Below are 21,433 nucleotides of genomic sequence, written 5' to 3'. Positions count from 1 at the left end.
TACTTCAAGGACCTTGATCATCATATCTTATCTGTTTTGAGATGATATAGAGTTTTTTATTTCACAACTATTTGTTGCTATAAATTATAATTAGAGTTTTATTTGATGACTATTTAAGTCCTCTATGGAGTCCCATTAAATCCTTATAAACCTCTTCTTCGTTGTGTATAATTCAACTATTAGAGAACAAGTTTTTAAACCAGCTCCATCAATGGACTGTATGGACACCATGGTAATTCCATCCGTCAAGAGTAACTCGTGGGGTGACACCAGGAGGGACCTCAAAAGAGATCTTGATGGGCATAGCTTCACCCGGCACGAGCGAAAAATAGTTGTCCGAATAATGAACAGGAAGAATTCTTGTGTCTTCTCCTTCCTTATGGCCCTGCTTCAATCCATGAACTGAAAAATGCAGGAAGAAAGCCACGCCTATGTCACTGCCATTGATCTCAGCAACCCTCAAGCCATCACTTTCCTTTGTGAAATGTCTGGATATTTTCTGAAACCAACTAGCTTCATGTTTTTTGTCTGCTCCATCATGTGTAGAGTGCACCGAGGCTACATCGAAATCGACATCACCTTGTTTAGTAGCAAAATCGTTTCGATAGGTTCGGCTTTTTGACTCTGGTTTCTTAGATGTGTTCTCCACAAGCATATGCATTTCGTTGGTGGTTCCTTTGATGAAAACCTGGGATATAATCTTGAGTGGTACTGTTTTCTTCCTGTATGATTCTAACAGCTTGTAATCCCCACCAGAAAGATGCAACCAGTAAAAGTTCCTGGATATAATGCGATCGTCTGACATGCGATACAGTTTGAGAAGAAGAAAGTAAACTGGCTTTGGGTTTTTAGATTTTGGATATTTCATCTCAGCAATTGGCACTGTTCTTTTCGGCGGCACTGAAAGCTTTTCGTGAACTTTGTAGTATGGGCATATTCCTTCTAGATCCCACACTGAGGCTTCTATAGCGATGTCAGATAGTTCCTCTGAAGTAGTGTTGACAACCTGTTCAAGGCAAGAGACAATGACAGCAAATCTCAAACCATGTCTCTAATGTAAACTCCGTAAAAAGCCATGTAACCTCTAAGAAATATGTAACCAAGTTACCTCTAAAAGATATGTAACCAAGTTAAGCTGGACATGGATTGGCTCTGCAGCACAGCGACAGCCATAGAAACCTGCCGTTTGGTCTAGAAGATGATCGTAAAACTGACCTCTAAGACCCGTCCAAGGATTCTGTGTTTTCCAAATCAAAACACCAGTGTATTTAGTCCACATTCGAGAAGTCCAACCCTCCAGTAGAGCTCTATACTGAATGTAGTTAACAAGTTGAGCCTGAGATGATTTAAAGTAAGTCCAACAGTTAAAACAGAGATAGATCCAACGTGCACCCTGAATAACCAAAAGATTAGTTTACCTTCAAGCAAAAATCATTGAGATCCTTTGGGGACCCGTAAAGTAAAATCTGGTCATGAACCTTGCCTGGTTTTGAATAGGGGATGTATTTATGGTATTCCCAGATGGGGTTTGGGACTTCTTGATAATAATTGGAAACTTTCTTAAACAAAGGAATCCGCCATCCTTCTGGAGGCATTGTAGCTCTGATGGTAGCTGAAACAGGCATACCTACAGAACCAACTTCAGGATTGAACCCATATTTGTAAAAGTCATCTTTAAAGAAGTCTTCGGGATTTTGAATTTCGTAAGGGCCATCAGTGAAGTCCCCCTTTCCATTTGCAAACCCATCCCACATGGATCCTTGGATGTAAATGCGTGCACCATCAAGATATTGGCTTGGATCCCTCAACACTGCGGGAGAATCTTCAACAAACTTGCCACCTTCATTTAATGAACTTTCAAAATGTGGATGGAGCCTGAGGTCTTGTTTCAGAGCCTTGTTGATATCATCTGGTGGAATTTGCTCATTTCCACCCACCCAGAGGGCAAGACTAGGATGGTTCCTGAGAAGCTTGACAGTATCTCTTGCACATAGCAAGAAAAGATCATGGTCCAGTGGACCATTGGGATTTGATACAGGGACACCTCGTCCATCGACATCTCCTGTAATCCAAAATTCTTGCCAGACCTACAAAATTTAAATCCGAGGCAGAGCAGTATAGATCAGATTCACCCAACTAATTCCATGGCCGTGAGATTTCAAACCTAATGCATTCAAGTTTACTTATCCCTCCTTCCCCAATAAAACCTGACAAAACATGCACATGTTAAAGCAAGAGCAGGCATGACTTACCAACAACCCATAAATGTCACAGTAATGATAAAATTCTGGCCTCTCAGCCAGTCCACCTCCCCAACAACGGATCATGTTAAAATTCATATCTGCATGAAACTTGATGTCTGTACTGTAACGCTTCTTTGAAAGTCGTAGGAGGCCATCTGATAATATCCAATTACCACCACGAATAAAAATAGGCTGACCATTGACCTTGAACAACCTAGAGAGGAGAATGTACAAGTTAAAAGTTAAACAGACTCTCAATTTTGTTAAACAGAATCTACATTAAGTTTTATGTAAATACCATACCTTCCTCCAGTGGTATTATCAATGTAGCTCTCAATTTTGCGGAATCCAAATAATTGGCTCCACAAATCAGACTCTCCATATCCCTTTACATCAACAGTAATAGAAACTTTGTACAAGGATTGCTTTCCCATACCATTTGGCCACCATAAATTGGGCTTATAGAAAAAGAGCTGCCAAATAAATTTGATTTAGTACTGAACACAAGTGTTGAAAGCTAAACCTAATCAATGTAACGAATTGAATATCAAGATAAACAGGTTCTCCAAAGGGCTTCTAGAAAAGTATTGTTTTCTGCTAAAATAATTAACATGCATACTATGTTCTGTCACGAACCTCAGGAAACGTATATTGCACCCGTGATCCAGCAGGGATTGACAAATGTTGAGTCTGAAGATGCTCTATTAAACAAAAATTTCCTTCAAGATCTGTTGTTACTTGAATATTCAATGAACACTCAGCAACCCGGGTGCTCTTATTTTCCAACTCAGTTGTAGCATGCAAATATGCCCTCTTGTAATTGTCATAAAATGATGAAACCAAGTGGGGGTCAATTACTTTTACTGGCTGCACCAAATGGGAAAGAGTCAAAAAACAAAAGAACTTATTATAAACCACAAAGGCCATACTTACACAGTACAAGGAGTCAACAACTTTTCATTGAACCTCAACACAAATCAAATGATCAGCCCATATAAAGGTAAATCTATTTTCTTTCCCGACAAGATGAAAATCAGCATCACTATAGAGACAGTATCAGAAGGAAAATTCTATGACAGGAAGTGAAGCATTAAGACTAAACTCACCCCTGTTACAGAAATTGACACCTCATCCCATATGCCAGTGTTTCTATCCCTGTATCAATATACAAGTTTATTACATTGGAAATCCTTTTTACACTGATAATAAAAGATGACACATCCTCTGGCATCCCATTTTAGAAGGAAGATGAAAAGCATATCGTTGGTTTGTGATCACAACATGCTAAAGAAAACACTCTGCAATCTCAATAGTAAAACATAATCACCTTATAGGACACATCCAATCCCAACCCTCCACATACTGAGTAGCTACATCTTTCCCGATCTGAAATAAAATTTGAAAATTAATAGTTATATTAATCTCAGTTTGTTCATTGCATACACTTGATAATTAACTCTTTGGAAGCCATCACTGGTCTTGCATAAAATCCAGCATCTTAATGTTGAAGGATAAAACTTTGAGAAAAAATCTAAAAGAAGGCTCATGAATATAGATATGTACCTCATGATCACCGCCTTGCCCACCGTCAGGAGGAATACTCCCTGGATGATCTGGAGGGTAAACAAGAACAGCAAGCAAGTTTTGACCATCAGGATGCACTATATCAGTGACATCAAGAGAATGCCTTCGAAACATCCCTTTTGGCAGGACTTTTTTGTGCCCATTTAAATATACCTCTGCAGAATAATTGATTGCACGAAAATTCAGATCCAGGTGCTGAGTACCTGACTGGAAAATGGTCGTGTATTTAGAGGAAAGTATCCAAGCTAAAATATCAAGGAAAACAAAAATTAAAATTGAGGATAATCTTACGAATCTTGCCATAAAGAAAGAACATGTTATCATTAAAATGTATCACTTACCAGCTTACACTGAAAGGTTGTAAAGAACCAGAATGTATAGTACTCCCTCCCGGAATCAGCAATATCTATGATTGTCTCGTTTTCCAACCCATAGAACGGATCGGGTACAACTTTGTTCTTCACCAAGGTTGCCAAAACACTGTGAACTAAATCATGATTAGCCCTGAGCCCTGATAGTTTTTAGTAAAATTATGATTCAAGTTGTAGGCTTTCATCAGTTTGTCTTTCCATCAGTTTGCATCAATTCCAAATTGTTAGTGGAACAAGTTGAACATAATTCTACCAATGAGTTACATATTTCTGAACACATTTTGTTGTCATGTAAACCCATTTTAGAACTGTAAACACTGAAATGAACTTGAGCCCAGAACCAGAAGATTAAGGCTCGAAACTTTAATCAAATTAAACCACATTTACTTAATCACATTGAAATTAATGTGTGTGTGTGTGTGAGAGAGAGAGAGAGAGAGAGAGAGAGATTACGTTCCGGGAACAACGGCCTCCATCCAAGGGGTGGTGGGGCCAACGGAGGGAGGTTGGGTGGTGGTGAGCTGGGTCCCACTGAGATGGACCTCCGTGGACCTCGCGGCGAGCCACCCCGAGTCCAGCGTCGTCTTCCCTATCGCTGCCATTAAACCCTAGTTTCAGTCAATTTAGCTCTCACTCTCTCTCAAAAGTCAGAAATGAAGAGAAGACTTCAACACTCATCCGAGTTTTTTCTCAATTATCAGTGTGCACATGAGTTCTTGAGTGTGGGGCTAGAGGCTCTCAGACTCAGACCGACAAAGATGATCATCCCTTTTCTTGTCTTTTACGGCTGAGATTTCTATGTGATACAGTTATATCCGTTATAAAGTAATATTTTTTCACAACTACCTTTTGATTTTACCGCGCATCAACAGTCATACAACGCCGTTTTCTTCCGTGTAGGATTAATAGTTTATCATTTATCTAACAATACCGCAAAGGTTGCAAACAACCCATTAGTGTAATGGTTTTAAGCAATTGTTCTACAAGGAAAAAATTTGGGCTCGAGTCATAACATCCGTGTAGTGTATGTGAGTTTGTATAATTTGTTTGAATTTAGTATATTATCACCCTTCTTAATAGGAAAGATTCTTAATAAAACAAAAAACAAAAACAAAAACCTCACAATAAGAAATGTTCCCAACAAAAAAGAAAAAAACACAATATAATCTTTTGTTTCATTATTCTATCTTTTGTTTATAAATAAATATATAAATAATATATATATATATATATATATATATATATATATACACAAACGATCATTTTAACTTGTTTAATGCAAGAAGAACATAATCAAATTCAAATGCAAGATTCTGACTAACTGGTTTAACTTTTTCGATTCTTAATTACACCAATTTAACTCAATAATGTGCATTTATGCGAGCTAGGTTCATGCTGGTGTTACTTTATTATCTTTTAATGGAGGAAACCTACCTCAATATGAAGAAATCAAGATTTTTACCTGTATTTGGTGTAGTTTGTATAGCTGTAAATTACTTGCCTTTGTTAAATTCTACTTGTGTTCGATATCCTCACAACCAAAGCTTCTAATATTTTATCAACACAACACATGTGCCTAAATTGCACATTTTTGGTTGGACAATTTTTCCTTAAAATCTCATGAAATTGCATCATGGCTTCCTAGTCCTATTGTTGTACCCATAATATATCTTTTTTTCCCATAACTTATTTTTCTTTCTTTTATTTTTTTCCCCTTTCCCATAAGGATATAGTTGAATTTAAGGAGACAACACAAGATGTGACCGAATTACATGGCCATGTGATGTGCTTAATTGAAGACCCAAGCTTTTTCAATCTCAACTTCTTCAAGTCTTCCGTTTTATTTTTCCATTTGGTTTGACATATTCAAAGTCTTTTTGGCCCCAGATTTACAAGTAAATTTATCCTTATATGATATCTCTGCCAAATTTGAAGCTCTGAAACTGTGTTTGAAATGATACATTGGCATGTTAATGTTAAGCTGACAAAAACTTTATCTTTTTGTGCGTTTGTTGTAATATATTATTGGTTCAGTAGACCAGTAGTTATTATTTTTACGTAAATTATCAAGCTAGTAAGATTTGAAATCGTCCAACTGATGATATTAACGGTCAGGATTTTGTTGTCCGTATGGCTTGCTCGATGAGAAATATTTAAGAAGTATAGCCGCGCGGCTAGACTATTTTAATATTTGGAAATCTGAAACGCTGTTTGCGCCTTCCTCGTCACATTTGCCCTTAATAAGCGTGCCCATTTTCCCATTTGTCAATTTTTCTGTTACTTCAATTGAACCTTTAAAAAATAAAAAGAAAAATAAAAAGGGGGAACACCAAACAGACACCAAGCAAAGCAAAGTAAGCAACGAGTGAGAAGCGGTTACAAACTTTCCCACCTATTTTCCCGGGAGAATTCCCTTTTCCCGCGATCATATTCATTTTCCCGAGAAAATTATCTCATCAAAAGATTCAAACCCCCGGAAAAATGGAATCTCTACATGCTCCTCAGCGTCGCCTCCACGCCATTCACTCCCACCTCCTCCCTCCCTCAACCGACCATCCTCCTCACTCTCATCTTCACGCTAACCTCACCGCCGGTGAGTTTGCTCACGGTACATACTCATCTCTCTCTCTCTCTCTCTCTCTCTCTCTCTCTCTCTCTCTCTCTCTCTCTATATATATATATATATGTATAGGTGTATGAATAGCAGAAGGAGAATTTGAAGCTGTGGTCTTGTGTTTGGTCTTGAGCAGGGCATGGCTACAGTGTGGTGCTCCCAGAGAAGTTGCACACAGGGAAGTGGGATGTGCATAGGTATATATATGCTTTTCTTTCTTCTTCTTTTTTTGTAGATTTTAGCTACCTTAATTTGTTGCTGTAATTATTCGGTTTGCTTTTGTTATTGATTTGCTGCAGATCTGCACGTTCGCCTTTCAATCTCGTCAGTCGATTTGCTGATCATCCTCAAATTGGGACTTTGCATGATAACTTTGTGTCAGCCTTCTTACTTTCTTACTTTTTTGCTTGGTTGAATAAATTGAGTTAATTAATCCCCTGTTTTTATTTTTTAGTTATTTATTAATTATTATATTATGGAAGAATTACAATTGTTTAATTGTTTGGTCGAAATTTCTGAGAAATGCAGACGTTCAGTTGAAGTTTTTAGAGATTACAAATTCTTAGGTACACGAAATCGGGTGGATGGAACTGTTGGAGAGTAAGTTGGTTTGTGTTGTGCTCTCTAATTGTGCGTAATTTCAATTCCTTCTCCATGTAAAGTAGTGGTCTTTATGATTGAAGGTACAAATGGATGACATATGGAGAAGCAGCCACAGCTCGGGAAGCAATAGGTTCTGGCCTACGCTTTCACGGGTTAGAAAAAGTAAATCAAAATCCATTACACAAGTCATATTCTCTGCTTTGATGATAGACTATATTTGCCAAAATTTGATGGCATCATCTTGGCTTGGACAGGGAGCTTGTGTTGGACTTTATTTCATAAACAGACCAGAGTGGCTGATTGTGGATTATGCTTGCTCTGCATATTCTTTTATCTCAGTTCCTTTATATGATACTCTTGGTATGTATGTATACCTGTAATTGCTCAAATGAATGGTTCCGAGTTTGTAAACTCTGTTTTAACAGATTTTCGGTCTATGGGCAGGCCCGGATGCAGTTAAGTACGCCGTAAATCATGCTGGTGTACAGGCAGTCTTTTGTGCCCCACAGACTCTAAGCACTGTGAGTTTTGATATTTGCTTCTTCAGATGTGATTTTGCAATTTTGCAAATTTGCAATAAATGATGCCTGCAAGGAATGTCATAGGCTGGTGCATCATTCAAAGATGTATTATTTCTTTCTTTTAATGTTTTCTTCAAAATATTCTGCAATGTACCATTTCTGTTGTTAACAATTTGAAAATGGGAAATACCAGTTTGTATCTGAATTCTGCTTTCCATAATATGCTAATTTATGCTTTACAAATTTGCGTTACATCTTATAAGCCTCTCCTGATTCTTGCAGATGTTAACTTTCGTATCTGAGATTCCGTCTGTACAACTTATAGTGGTATGTACTCTTGAAATCTTATTATCTTATTCTTGTCTAAGTTGAAAACGAACGAATGCATATTTTCCAGTTTTCTAATCCTTTTTCCCCTTGAAATTCATAAATGTAGGTTGTGGGAGGGATGGATGAACACTTGCCTTCGCTTCCATCTACATCTAGAGTGAAGCTTATATCATATTTAAAGCTCATCAGTCAGGTAAATTTTCGACTTTAACCTATCCTGATAATTTTTTTCAGTTATTTGTAAATTTATATTCCAAGTATGTTCTTATCTTCCGAACAGAGAAAAACATGTTCTTTAGAATTTTGTTTTGCTAATTGTATGCTTATATCTTGGTGTAGCATTAATGTTTGTTTATAAAACATGTATGTGTCTTCACCTTACAATGATTCTCTTTTAGGGCCGCAGTAATCTGCAGCCTTTTTGCCCTCCTAAGCCTGAAGATGTTGCAACCATTTGCTACACAAGTGGTACGACTGGAACACCAAAGGTAGAGCTTGCTTTTCTTATGAAACTATGCTCAGTTTCTGCTGCAAAAGCTCATTATATATTGCTATGGTGAAATACATTATGGACCTCGTTACTTGTTTTAATCGTGTTTCTCTACCCCCTCCTCCCCCTCAAAAAGGGAGTTGTTTTGACCCATGGAAACTTTATTGCAAACGCTGCTGGATTCTGTCATGCAGTCACATTCTATCCCTCGGATATGTGAGTACATTATATATAAATTATTAGTTGTCTGTCAGACAAAGTTTCATATAGTGTTTAAATACATTTTATTTTCCACAGTTACATATCCTACCTTCCTTTGGCACACATCTATGAACGAACTAATCAAATTATATCAGTGTACTACGGTGTTGCTATTGGTTTCTACCAGGGGGTATGTGACTCTTCTGAGTATCATAGTTTTAGTATCTCCTGGAGTCTCTGAGGCCATTCAAGCATTACGTACAGCTCTGTCCTTAATTGCAGGACAATCTGAAATTGATGGATGACCTGGTTGCACTGAGACCTACATTATTTTGTAGTGTGCCTCGGTTGTACAACAGAATATATGCTGGGTAATCATAGTTGGCTGCTGCTTAAAAGTATTGTTTATTATTGTTCATGTGGTCTCCATGTCATATCTAATTCAGTTCATCACAGAATTGCAAATTCTGTTAAAACATCTGGGACTCTAAGGGAGAGACTGTTTCAAACTGCCTACAGTTCCAAGAAGCAATCCATAATGAGTGGTAATATACACTAATAACTTCACCTTCTCATAGGCTATTACTTAAGTCATGCTGTTAAATTTCTCTATGTTAAACAATTATTTCAGGTTCGAATGGATCACCAATATGGGACAGATTGGTGTTCAACAAAATAAAGGAAAAGCTTGGAGGACGAGTTCGTTTTATGGGATCCGGTGCTTCACCCTTGTCCCCTGATGTCATGGACTTCCTTAGAGTGTAAGTTGACTATCTTATAGAGTGCAATTTAATAATTTTGCATTTTTTTTTTCAAGTGTTAAGACCAATGAAATTTTTGCTGCATATGTAACCAAAATCGCAGGTGCTTTGGCTGCCAAGTAATTGAAGGATATGGTATGACAGAGACTTCTTGTGCCATGAGCATGATGGATGAGGGTGACAACTTATCTGGCCACGTTGGGTCCCCTAATCCCGCCTGTGGTGAGTTTATCAAACTTATCATACACAAATGTATATAAGAATTTGCTGTTAGATAGCATATTATCTGATTCTAAGTGTCACATTTCGGATTCTTCTATGTTTTCCACCCTCTCTCAGTAGCCTTGCCTTTTTTCTTTTTCAGAAATAAAACTGGTGGATGTCCCTGAAATGAATTACACCTCTGAGGATCAGCCCCATCCTCGTGGAGAAATCTGTGTCCGGGGTCCAATTGTCTTTCAAGGCTACCACAAAGATGAAATCCAGACGTACAGAACATGCATCTATTATTATGATCACAGATACAAAATTTAGCACTAGTGTGTCTACCTGACTGTGCAGTTGATTGAACAGGAAAGAAGTCATTGATGACGACGGCTGGCTGCATACTGGAGACATTGGTTTGTGGTTACCCGGAGGCCAGCTTAAGATCATTGATAGGTGAGATCTTATCTTACAGATAATTATAGTTCAAAAATATTGAATTGTAAAAAGAACATGTCATTCAGAATATCTACTCTTTTGACAGGAAAAAGAACATATTTAAGTTGGCACAGGGGGAGTATATAGCACCAGAGAAGGTTGAGAATGTGTACGCCAAATGCGAATTTGTTGCTCAAAGTTTTGTATATGGTGAGGAGATTGAGTTTTCTTTGCATATAAAACATCCCAGCAGCTATGCTTTACTTGCTGATTTGCTCATTTTATGCTACTTCTAGGTGACAGCTTCAACTCTTGTCTAGTAGTTATAGTTGTAGTGGATCCAGATGTACTGAAAGCGTGGGCTGCATCTGCAGGCATAAAGGTGTGGTTCTTTTTAACCTCCTAGGTTCATCTCCATTGTCTTTTAGTTCATGCAGGCATGACGCTTGCTCGATACGTTTATCCTTTTGATGAAGACAGAATTGTTTTGTTGTTTTTTGGCTGACTCTTATTGCATTCGATGCAGTACGAAGATCTCTCACAACTGTGCAGTGATCCAAGAGCAAGGACTGCTGTTTTGGCTAGCATGGATGCCCTTGGAAAGGAGGCTCAGGTAAATCTGTCTCAAGCCATACTGCCTGAAATAATAATCTTCAGGTTGCAAGGACTCTTGTAGCTTATATTTAGTGTTTCATTTACAACTGCAGTTGAGAGGTTTTGAATTTGCAAAAGCTGTAACTTTGGTTCTTGAACCATTCACGTTGGAAAATGGCCTCCTCACTCCAACCTTCAAGGTAAGCTTCTATTTTACTTGTCTTGGATATCAAAAACGGTGAGGGAAATATGGGTTGAAATTTACATATCCTAGTATCATTGTATTGACTTGAAACGCTTTCCAGATCAAGAGGCCTCAAGCTAAGGAACACTTTGCAAAAGCAATATCAACCATGTATTCTGAGCTATCTGATGCTGTACCGGCAAAACTGTGATGATCCGAAAGACATGGAAGCAGGATGAGAAAAATAACCATCCTTTTCCTTAGCCAAGAAAAGAAAAGAAAAGAAAAAGTAATAACCATCATTTTTAATGAATTGTAGTTGACACGTCGAAACCGTCTTTGATCGGATGATGAGGTTTTCATTGTTATTCTTTATGTGAAAAGAAAAAAAAAAACTATTGAAACTTTTGATTCTTTGTAGCCCATGCTTGGGCCAAACTTACCCTTCTACTTCAGAAACAATGGAATCATATGGCCTCAATTCAATTCCTGCATTCTTCAAGTGATCCATCACCTCTGCGCTCACTTTAGAAGTATCTATAAATAACTTAGCTTTATCAGTCTCCACAATCCAATATGCACACATAACTGCCTCTCTGCAAAAGAAAATTTAGCTCATCATTTGGATTAACACAAAAGCATGAACATTTATGAATAATTTTGAGTAGTTATAATTTTATATTTGGTTAAAGAATCAAGAATATTTGAGAATAGCCGATAAACGGGGTTATCATGCATCTTTGCCACACACAAAAAAACCCACTGTACAGATAGGTTCAGAGGTATTACCAAGTTCAACAGCCAGGCAATTTCATCAAGCATAGATATAAATATCACATACGAACCAGCATCAGCAAGTTCAGACCTCAGAGACAACAACTTGGATGCGACATCTACACCAGCTTACTTCAGGTCATGTACTCTAATGGGTTTGTTTGGAAGCTTTGGTCTTGATTCGTTCCATGGAATACTAGAACCCAGTGCAGAAATGCTACAACACCCGAGCTATATGCAAAATAAACCTAGAATTTAGTGTTCGAAAAATCGGCCGTCTAGGCGCCCGCCTAGGAGCTAGTGGCTAGGCGGGTCTTTTTGTTAAATAGTATAGTCCACACCCAAAAAAGAACTATAGGACATACGCGGTTTTATCAATGTTATACTATGGTTTTTTCCCCCCTAAAATAGTATAACCGCGTGGGTATACTTATTTTGACACGTGGACACCTAATCGCTAGGCGGGTCTCCTTTTTTCTATACATATATATATATATAAATAGTCTAGCCGAGCGGCTATACGTGATTTTATTATCTTCAAAAATTGTATAGCCGAGCGGCTTTGCTCCATTTCTAAATTTTTTTAAATAGTACAGTCGCCCGGCTGTACTGGGGTTTTCAATTTTATTTTTTAATAAATCGTATAGCCGGGCGGCTATACTATTTATATATAGCCTTTATTTTAAAAAAATAGTATAGCCACATGGTGATATTGATTTTGACACGTGGGCGCATAATCGCTAGGTGAGTCCTCTTTTTTTTATAATGTTTCTTTAAAAATAGTATAGCCTCGTGGCTATACAAATTTTGACTCGTGGCACCTAATCGCTATGCGGGTCCTCCTTTTTTCAAAAAAAAAAATAGTCTAGCCGTGCGGCTTTAAAAATAGTATAGCCGCGCGGCTGTATCATGGCCTTCGTTACAGAGGATGCAACCACCAACTTCTCCTATTAATTTTTTATTTTATTTTTGGCTTTTCTTTTCGTTAGTCGTCAAGATTGCGTGCCGTGCAGGAGGCCTTTGATGCAAGCGACACCTGAGAGCTTGCCAAGACAAAATTTTATATGGCACGAAACTTAAAATTATTAGGATTTAACATTCATGATACAAGTTTACATATATATAATTGTCTCATCACTGTGGTAAAGTGGTGTGCTTGTATACAAAGGGGGTACATGAGAGAAGAGAATGATCGACGGATGGATGGATAAGAATCACATCACAGCTTAACAAGTGGTCTGGTGTTGTTCCAAAGCCATTCACGAGCACAACCATCCACAAGCGGGGACACCTGTGAGACCTTAAGGTTAGTTATAATATCTAAAATGGAAAATATTGTAAATAGGGTGGTTTCTTGATCTCTACCAACCTTCTCCCAAACTTGTGAATGATAATCGTTAAGCCAATCAAACTCCGCAGCAGAAAGCAAAGATAAGTCAATCAATTTAGCCTGCATTGTAAAAAAAACCACATGAAAAAGAAATCATAAAATGCAGGCCTTCTTTTAAAAACAAATCACTAAAACGAACTCATTAGGGCCAATTCTAGCTCAGCACCAAGGTCATGCATAAAACCAATGTGATAACATATTGGTTCTGCACTCGCTTTCAAAGGTCATACCCATAGCCAGTTAAACTATTGTACTACGTCACCATATGCATACCTGAATGGGGACAAATGTGAGTTTTTCAAATCCCAGGTATCCAATTCCTCCAAAACGATTTGGCGTGTCAACTTCTTTCACAACGAGGAGATTCTGTATGAGAATGAACATGTGAATTACTATGGAACAAGAGTACAAGACATGAGCAGAAAATTTGTCATATGGTACAGCAACAAAGAGAACTAGCATCAACATTATAGACAGAGATACAATTAAGTGCATAGAGAGAGAGAGAGAGAGAGAGGCGGGAGGTACCTCAATCCGAATGCCAAAAGCATGGTCTTCATAATAGCCAGGTTCATTGCTAACAATCATGCCTTTCTGTAAGGGAGTCATATTTCCAAATCGAAAGCTAATACCTTGAGGTCCTTCATGAACATTTAATGCAGCTCCCACACCATGCCCAGTTCCTACCACATTAGAGAACAAAATACATATTCACTGAGCTCATCATCAATTCAGCAAAGACTTAAAAGTTCGTGATGAGTTGATAGAAATTCAAGGAAAATACCATGCCGGTAATCCAGTCCTATCTTCCAAAGGGAAGAACGAGCAAATGCATCCAAGACAAAACCAGGTGTGTTTTCAGGGAATACTGCTTGATCAAGAGCTATATGACCCTGCATTGCAAACTCTATCAGAAAAGTCAAACACAACCAGGGATCTCAAATACAAAATTGGTCAGTCTAAGGAGTAGAATATCAAAGTGCACAAATTATGTAAATTGCATAACTGTATGTGTTGGTTGAGGATCTGTAGTACAATAAATACTATTATACTCTACTTTAGTTATGCAAATAAGTTTCGGTTAATTAAAAGTACATCAACTACGCAAATAAGTACACCATTGCATAATTGCCTGATATCCCCAGAAGAGAAAAACCCAATCTTTAGAAAGTATTGAGACCTTTGGCCCTGCCCTCTTCAGATATCTTTACCCAATTTATGCAGCCTTCAAGTAAGTAAATTGCATAAGAATTTATTACCCAGAAAACCATAGGAATGTACTTAGTACCTGTAAAACTCGAGTAAAGCATTCTTTTTGTCGCAAGGGAGGTTCGCCAAAATGTACGGTCCTCGTTATATCAGTTGTTCCATCAACGTATTGACCACCACTATCCAATAGGAAGAGTTTCTTGTCATCCACAACACTACAACTATCTGGTTCTGCTCTGTAGTGTATGATAGCACCGTTTGCACCAGAACCTGGAAAAACATTCAAATTGTGAGTAGAGAAGTTTAAGAAATCGACAAAGGAACTATTGACTCAAAAAATAAGAAAAGGACAATAAAGAGAAGAAGCAAAAAAGAAAACATCTATGTAATAAGCTTTAACTTAGGGATAAGAACATGCTTATCTACGGTAATAAACGTAAAAATCTCAAATAACTGTAAAAAAAAGGTAAAAAACAATAAAGGTTTGACATGTACCACTTATAGTGTCAAAGCTTGTATCTAGGAAACCAGGCTGCGCCGAACGAAATTCAAGAAGTTTGTCTGCAACCTCTACCTCAGTTAATTTCACATTCTTTTTAATTTGCTCTTCCATCCAAACCCAAAACTGCACTAGAGCAGCAGCATCCCTGCACAGATATTATCACCTTGACCCATATCCTTAACTTTTAAACCACATATGTCTCTGTAATGAAAGTATAGATAGAAATTCACCCTATAACAGAATTTCTTATATGGTTTATCGGGAAAGAAAAGCCACATGCATATATGGAGACTATCTTGCTACCAATCCCTTTCAAAATATTCTTCATAGAGTGATTAAAAATATTGTTCTCACATAAAAACTCCAATGGCTGTCAAATTTGACCCCATCTACACCCTCAGGCTCAACAGCACAGGAAAAAATCATGGACACGTAACTAGAGAATATAATATCTAATCCACTAAATTTATACATGTTTAGCTATAACTTAGGAGGTATTTTCTTACACAAAATTCATATACATAACCCAAATGAGAGCTTAAATTCTTAAGGCATTCTACTGATCAGTTGTCTGATGATGCTAACAACTAAGCTTCAGTATTATCAACAAAGAAGTCAACCAAACAATGATATGGAAAGCGCGCACATATGATTATGCACATAATCAAGTTGAGGGTGGAAATAATTACCTTAAATGACAACTCCGCATGCCTTCTAACTCAGAATCATTTTTCACTGCCTTTGCTAAAGAAATAGGGGACACTCTGTAAATTCCAGTGGGTCCTCCAGACCAACCATTTGAGTCGTCATACATCTTAGTCTTACTTTTTGTTTTACTTTCAAGGCTCTGATAATATCTTTCACAAGCAGAGTTAAAGGTTTTGACAATAGCAGCATTAACAGAAGATATATCCAACCAAACGTTAGCCCCTTGTGCTGCCAGACTGAAAATGAAAAATAGGTTTTAATAGTTTGGTGTTACAAAATGAGTTTAGCTCCGTTTAAAAAATATGAACATCTAAGACAGTAAAATAATGAAAATGAGAAAGCCATCATAATTTGCCTAACCATTACAGCCAAGAGACCTCGCATCTGTGTCATTACCTGACAACTTTGCCAGGGCCCCTATTAAAGTTGTTCATGAAATCATTTGCAGAAAATATTCCCTATAAAAAAAAAGGTTTTAGCTCACAAACTTACCCTTCGACTTCAGAAAGAATGGAATCATATGGCCTCAATTCAATTCCTGCATTCTTCAAGTGATCCATCACCTCTGTGCTCACTTTAGAAGTATCTATAAATAACTTCGCTTTATCAGTCTCCACAATCAAATATGCATACATAACAGGTGAATGTGGAACATCACTGCCTCTCTGCAAAACAAAATTTAGCACATCATTTGGATTAATAAACGGAACACAAAAGCATGAACATTTATGAATAACTTTGAATTACAATTTTATATTTGGTTAAAGAATCAAGAATTCTGAGAATAGCTGATAACCGGGGTTAACATGCATCTTTGCCAGAAAAAAAAAACCTCCACAGATAGGTTCAGAGGTATTACCAAGTTCAACAGCCAAGCAATTTCATCAAGCATAGATATAACTATTGCAGACGAACCCGAATCAGCAAGTTCAGACCTCAGAGACAACAACTTGGATGCAACATCTACACCAGCATACTTTAGGTCATGTACTCTAATAGGTTTGTTTGGAGGCTTTGGTCTTGATTTGTTCCATACTTCGTCCACAAGATTTTTATCATACAGGAACACTAACTCGTGATTCTTCTTAGCAATGCCCTGCTTTAACTCCTCTGCAGCATCGGAAGAAAACAAAAACTGCTCCCTTCACAATACAAAGGAGGTGGCATCACAAACAAAGCAAGCACAAAGAATGATAAAAAATTAAAGACACAAATTTTAATGAGGGGGAGCGCAACGAAAACATGATCAAGCCCAATAAGTTCAATTATCAAATTATCAAAAAGTGTATTGATTAAAAAAGGAAAGATGAAACTTGATCTATTACTTGAAATGGTTGAAACTTTATTTTCTGAGAGCTGGTTAAAATCCACATTTCAAAGGTAAGCAATTCAAGAAGTCAAGTGCTATTTGACTTAGAAACTTATTATAAAGAAATGTGAAGGCCCATTTTAAGAGGCTAAGAATTGCTCACAGGATCAATGCCAACTCTCCCACCAGGAGCCAAAACATCATTCAACCATTCAATAGTTGTAGGAACTCCAAGACTACCAGCCCTCATGAGAATCCAACTAGAGCTTAGCTGCTTTTCAGCCTAACAATAGGAAAGAGTAAATGTTATCAGGAACTGCACCTCAAGCCAGATGATACAAAATCAGAAACCATTCTTCCAATATGATAGCACTACAAAATATAAAATTCAAAAGAAAAGAGACTATGATATGCATATAGTAAAGAAATAACACACAAGAGACGATCTAAAAGTGAAAGTGAAAGTGATTTTGTATCTTTACATACCTGAAGAAAATAGCGCCCATCAGTCCAAAGAGCTGCTTTATCCTTTGTGACGACTGCAGTGCCAGCACTTCCAGTGAACCCCGATATATATGCCCTCCTCATATAACATTCAGCAATGAACTCACTCTGAAGCCAAAATGAAAAGGGCACTTACAATTTACTACAGGCAACATGGAATACTAGAATCCAATGCAGAAACGCTACAACACCTGAGCTATATGCAAAATAAACATAGAACCTAATAGTTAAGACTGTTTGGTCCTTGTGATACATAAAGAAGTGAAACGAAAAAGGAATAATGTCAAAGCTGTTTAGATAAACCTAATAATGAAAAGAATTTCAGCATTTTCTTTCCATTTACTCATAACTTCAAAACTAATAAACAAAACGAAAAACTTCAACGAACTCTTAGTTTTACAATCTAAATGCTTCAAACAGTAAAACCCAGATGAATTGTTCAGCGCACTATCGCATACCACAAACTAAAATTATGATTATAAATAAATAAAACTAAAAGCAAAGCTCGTTACTTTCAAGACAGTATCTCAAACTAGACAAATTCAAGTGTATCTTACAACCGACACACCATCACCATGCTAAATCATAAACACGTGGAAATGATCAAATTTTCACAAAAGATAGACAAAAACCGATAACTCTCAAAATAAGCAAAACCAGTTGTTTTCTACAACCCACGCACAATCTCAACCCAAAAAAAAAAAAAGGAAGCAAAATTCGAATAAAAGCTCATAATCCTCAGTAGAATAGTTCAAACCAACAAAACACAATTAAATCCTACAGCCAGCAAACCCTCACAGACCACTAGAACCTCAAACGAAACGTAAAGAACAATACAACATTTCAAAAAACTGGAAATTTAACCTGGTGAGCATCCTGAGAGGGAATGATATAGGCGTCGATGCCAACACTGGGCTTCGAGAAGAGCTCGCGGAGGGCACGGAGCTTCTCGTCGGAGTCGGAATTGGAACGCTTGTTTCGGAGCTCCGAAGAGGGCTTGGCAGAGATTGAGGTGCAATTTCGGACTGTCAAGAGCGGGGCTTTCGGGGAAATAGTGAAAATTTTGGGGTGGGATTTGGAACTGTGGAAAATGGGGAGCGAGAGAGAGAGGAAGCGGAAGTAGCGAGAGTGTGAGGAGGGAGAGCAGAGAGGGCGAGCTACTTGTGACGACAGTGAGTGCATCGTAGCAAAATTCCGCGGGGAGGGAGGGGGGGGTGTGGAGGGGAGAGAGAGAAAGATCACAGATGAAGCTTTTGTATCAGTTAACTAACACACAGAGAGGGAAGAAGATACGATTTTTGCCGTTGAGAACGAAGATTGACCAAAAATTAACCCCAAAGAAAAAGAATCTTTCTTTTCAGCACTCATGGTAGCGACGTCGTTTTACGTTACTATTCCTTGCTATAAATATTAAACTGGACACCTTTTAATTAACTTACAAAAAAGAGCCCTTTTGACTTAAAAAATTCACAATCCCTAACCAGTGAGACAGAGAGAGAGAAGCTATTTCAATGGCGATACAGAGCTCGAGTTCGATCAAAATTCATGCTTTAGGCTATACAACTCAAACCCCTTCTCTGGTAAGCTTCCAATTCGCCAATTTCTCACTTCTATTATTTGGATAGCGAGAACATCAAGCAGTAGAAATGAAAGAATAAGACGCTAATCTTCTCCCCAAATGCAACCATTGAGTATTTCAGATAGGTTTAGCCATACATTTTTTGGAATTTGAAGCAGTTGAAAACCCAATTGTTGTTTTTATTTTGTTTTCAATAGGAATTGAAGGAAAACATTTTGTTTCTTTATTAGAATTTTTTTTAGGAAATAAAAGAAATCAGGGTTTTGGTATTTAGTGCATGTATAACATTATGCGTTTGTAAAGTTTTGCATTGTAGAATTGTGGACTACGTATGGAATGGACTTGTGGGAAGGTTGTAAGTAATTCATTAATCTGTCAATGTAGTTTGAAGGGAGCTTCTGTGGGGAACTATTTCTGGGGCACTTGGGGAAGGAATGACTCATCCAGTTGTCTCTGTAAATACATGCATTCAGAGCCAAGCTAATCTTTGTGAAAGTCAGGGGTATGATCATAGAGTAGAGATGTTATGGATCTAACATTCATGGCTAATGGGTAAAGCTCAATTTTTTGGATGGCATTTAGCTTGATATTAATTATATGTAAGAAAGTAAATTTCGAGTACTCAATCTGGCATTTTATTAGTGTTTCCATAGCTTAGCTATGATGGCTGGTATCCAATGTATGGTCCCTCCTCTTCTTTCCCTCTTCTCTCTGTTTTTCATCATGATGGGGATCAGGCAATTAAGAGTCTTGAAGACTGTTGGCCTCTTAACTCAATTGGTGTGTGTCATCGAAACTAGTTAGTTTGATTTGGTTGTAATTTTTGTTTGGGATTGAGAATGTTAGATGGACGTCTCATTCATCCTCCTTCTAACTTTCTTTCATTTATAACATCTGCGATTGTTATAAGAAATATGAAAAGAAAAGTAGCTTACTCGCAATCCACTTTCACCATGAGGCCAATAGTTCTCTGTAAAATACTGGAGGTCATTGCCTGTCCACCCCCATCAATGCATGCATCTGCACACAACACTGACAGAACAACACATATCAGACATGCATTTGCGAACATATGAACTATGACCTTAATGTTCTTGCGCAATTGCAGATTTTAAGTTTTCTCTCATTTGGCATATACTGGTCCACACTCGCAAGGGATGTGCCATTTCCTGGTCTAATGGTATGTTGAATAGTGATAGTTTGTATGTCTCATCCTTTTTCTTTTGGCCTTTACCACAATTGCTTGGTAACAATAGGAAAAGACGACTGCAACTCCTAACAGCCAAAATTTATTCTAATAGGTTTGCCACTCCTTGATGTGCACTCCCCCACGCTTGTTTATTGCCTTGTTTCGTCCCAAAAAGAAAAATTCAGACCTACCGTGTTTTGGTCATTGGTGAATCATAGGCAGTTCGGCTTTTGGCCTCTAAATGATCTTCTTGTCATTATTCTGTTGCTCTTTCCTGAACAAGCTCTCGTTCTTATTTCTAGTATAATAGTTTTGTTTCAAAGTTATGATTTCATCTTGCACTATGCAGGTTATGTTCTTTGAAGGCTTGATAGATTGGATAGAGTATGGGAAGCAGTACATAATCATAGGGATGTAGCAATACCAGGATTCATCAGGATAATCTAGCTTTGGCGCTTACCTAGAAGGATTGAGCAATGATAACATGCGAGAGGAGATTTTTAAATTTCTTTCCCATCCGATCTTGTTTGTTGAACAGCATGGGGAATTTTTATGTATCCAATTAAATCATTTGGACGAGATTTTTAAATGATGTGTTCATGTAATCTGGGTATATATGTATAAATAAAAAACGAGGTTTTGCTTTTTCTTTTCTATTAAATGTAAAAGTCACGGACATGGACCAGGGGGGAGATGATTTGAATAATCTATCGACTTTGGCGCTATTGCTGTCTGTCGTTACATTGACTTTTAGCAACGGTTACCGGCGATTTTATGCGCTGTTAAAGATCTTTATTTCGTCACTAAAAGCACACAAACAGATAGGGGTGGGCATTGGAACCGCAAAACCGCAAAACCGAACCAAACCAATCCGAAAAAAACCGAAAAAAACCGTGTTGACCAAAAAAGTCAAAAACCGAGACAAATCCAAACCGAACCGGTTCAGACCGGTTCCGGTTCCGGTTTTTCACCCTAAGAAACCGGTCCAATCCGAACCGGTCCAATATAATTAATTTTTTATATTTTTATATTATATTAATATTTATATTTAAAATATCAAATTTTGTAGGCCCAAACCCAACTATTTCATTATACTAACAAAAAGCCCAAATTTCCCAAGTCCATTGCCCA

At 37.6% G+C, this 21,433-nt stretch overlaps 3 protein-coding genes and 2 long non-coding RNA genes across 11 annotated transcripts; 2 read left to right on the top strand and 3 right to left on the bottom strand.

The window, feature by feature from the left end:
- LOC18775314 (mannosylglycoprotein endo-beta-mannosidase) lies at positions 33-4,988 on the bottom strand. 2 transcript variants are annotated; one of them, XM_007208310.2, is made up of 11 exons: positions 4,652-4,988; positions 4,169-4,307; positions 3,807-4,034; positions 3,571-3,629; positions 3,350-3,398; positions 2,880-3,110; positions 2,547-2,716; positions 2,253-2,457; positions 1,419-2,087; positions 1,109-1,336; positions 33-1,006 (listed from the first exon to the last, which is right to left on the bottom strand). In XM_007208310.2, the coding sequence occupies exons 1-11, from the start codon at positions 4,798-4,800 to the stop codon at positions 209-211; spliced, it is 2,925 nt and encodes a 974-aa protein (XP_007208372.1). In that variant the 5' UTR covers positions 4,801-4,988; the 3' UTR covers positions 33-208. The 2 variants fall into 2 exon arrangements, with proteins under 2 accessions (XP_007208372.1, XP_020421809.1); XM_020566220.1 differs by lacking the exon at positions 4,652-4,988 and having other exon boundaries at positions 3,807-3,982; positions 4,169-4,246.
- Positions 6,458-11,581, top strand: LOC18771966 (long chain acyl-CoA synthetase 6, peroxisomal). Of its 3 annotated transcripts, none has more exons than XM_007208374.2 (23): positions 6,458-6,791; positions 6,949-7,009; positions 7,112-7,189; positions 7,341-7,412; positions 7,496-7,577; positions 7,670-7,775; positions 7,860-7,936; positions 8,219-8,263; positions 8,373-8,459; positions 8,665-8,754; positions 8,893-8,972; positions 9,054-9,147; positions 9,240-9,328; positions 9,414-9,502; positions 9,589-9,718; positions 9,822-9,940; positions 10,083-10,206; positions 10,292-10,378; positions 10,467-10,570; positions 10,657-10,742; positions 10,887-10,973; positions 11,068-11,154; positions 11,260-11,581. In XM_007208374.2, exons 1-23 carry the CDS (start codon positions 6,680-6,682, stop codon positions 11,347-11,349), a joined length of 2,076 nt encoding a protein of 691 aa, XP_007208436.1. In that variant the 5' UTR covers positions 6,458-6,679; the 3' UTR covers positions 11,350-11,581. The 3 variants fall into 3 exon arrangements, with proteins under 3 accessions (XP_007208436.1, XP_020421599.1, XP_020421600.1); XM_020566010.1 differs by having other exon boundaries at positions 6,458-6,806; XM_020566011.1 differs by lacking the exons at positions 9,054-9,147; positions 9,240-9,328 and having other exon boundaries at positions 6,458-6,806.
- Positions 11,422-12,233, bottom strand: LOC109949779. Its single transcript, XR_002272041.1, has 2 exons — positions 11,928-12,233; positions 11,422-11,734 (listed from the first exon to the last, which is right to left on the bottom strand). It is a non-coding gene; the product is annotated as an uncharacterized LOC109949779 (long non-coding RNA).
- On the bottom strand, positions 12,957-18,843 carry LOC18774104 (probable Xaa-Pro aminopeptidase P). Its single transcript, XM_007204903.2, has 13 exons — positions 18,399-18,843; positions 17,517-17,642; positions 17,194-17,313; positions 16,581-16,856; positions 16,214-16,386; positions 15,703-15,957; positions 15,007-15,158; positions 14,591-14,781; positions 14,087-14,195; positions 13,831-13,985; positions 13,576-13,668; positions 13,282-13,362; positions 12,957-13,203 (listed from the first exon to the last, which is right to left on the bottom strand). The coding sequence occupies exons 1-13, from the start codon at positions 18,714-18,716 to the stop codon at positions 13,132-13,134; spliced, it is 2,121 nt and encodes a 706-aa protein (XP_007204965.1). The 5' UTR covers positions 18,717-18,843; the 3' UTR covers positions 12,957-13,131.
- On the top strand, positions 18,940-20,956 carry LOC109949778. Of its 4 annotated transcripts, none has more exons than XR_002272038.1 (4): positions 18,940-19,114; positions 19,498-19,665; positions 20,222-20,293; positions 20,652-20,956. It is a non-coding gene; the product is annotated as an uncharacterized LOC109949778 (long non-coding RNA). The 4 variants fall into 4 exon arrangements; XR_002272037.1 differs by having other exon boundaries at positions 18,950-19,114; positions 19,498-19,615; XR_002272039.1 differs by lacking the exon at positions 19,498-19,665 and having other exon boundaries at positions 18,951-19,114.

This window comes from Prunus persica, chromosome G6, assembly GCF_000346465.2.
Source record: "Prunus persica cultivar Lovell chromosome G6, Prunus_persica_NCBIv2, whole genome shotgun sequence".
Classification (NCBI taxonomy): domain Eukaryota; kingdom Viridiplantae; phylum Streptophyta; class Magnoliopsida; order Rosales; family Rosaceae; genus Prunus; species Prunus persica.
The sequence above is the reverse complement of the archived record's forward strand: the minus strand, read 5'-3'. Positions and strand labels throughout refer to the sequence as shown.

Excerpts from the sequence above, each read along its gene's own strand:
- LOC18775314 (XM_007208310.2), bottom strand. The coding sequence starts at position 4,800 with ATGGCAGCGATAGGGAAGACGACGCTGGACTCGGGGTGGCTCGCCGCG. Across the intron at positions 2,717-2,879 it reads TGCAATATACGTTTCCTGAG|CTCTTTTTCTATAAGCCCAA; the intron begins GTTCGTGACAGA and ends TTTATTTGGCAG. Across the intron at positions 2,088-2,252 it reads GTGACATTTATGGGTTGTTG|GTCTGGCAAGAATTTTGGAT; the intron begins GTAAGTCATGCC and ends TAAATTTTGTAG.
- LOC18771966 (XM_020566010.1), top strand. The coding sequence starts at position 6,680 with ATGGAATCTCTACATGCTCCTCAGCGTCGCCTCCACGCCATTCACTCC. Across the intron at positions 8,755-8,892 it reads GTACGACTGGAACACCAAAG|GGAGTTGTTTTGACCCATGG; the intron begins GTAGAGCTTGCT and ends CCCCTCAAAAAG. Across the intron at positions 10,379-10,466 it reads CAGCTTAAGATCATTGATAG|GAAAAAGAACATATTTAAGT; the intron begins GTGAGATCTTAT and ends CTCTTTTGACAG.
- LOC18774104 (XM_007204903.2), bottom strand. The coding sequence starts at position 18,716 with ATGCACTCACTGTCGTCACAAGTAGCTCGCCCTCTCTGCTCTCCCTCC. Across the intron at positions 15,159-15,702 it reads ATGCGGAGTTGTCATTTAAG|GGATGCTGCTGCTCTAGTGC; the intron begins GTAATTATTTCC and ends ATATCTGTGCAG. Across the intron at positions 14,782-15,006 it reads AAGCTTTGACACTATAAGTG|GTTCTGGTGCAAACGGTGCT; the intron begins GTACATGTCAAA and ends ATGTTTTTCCAG.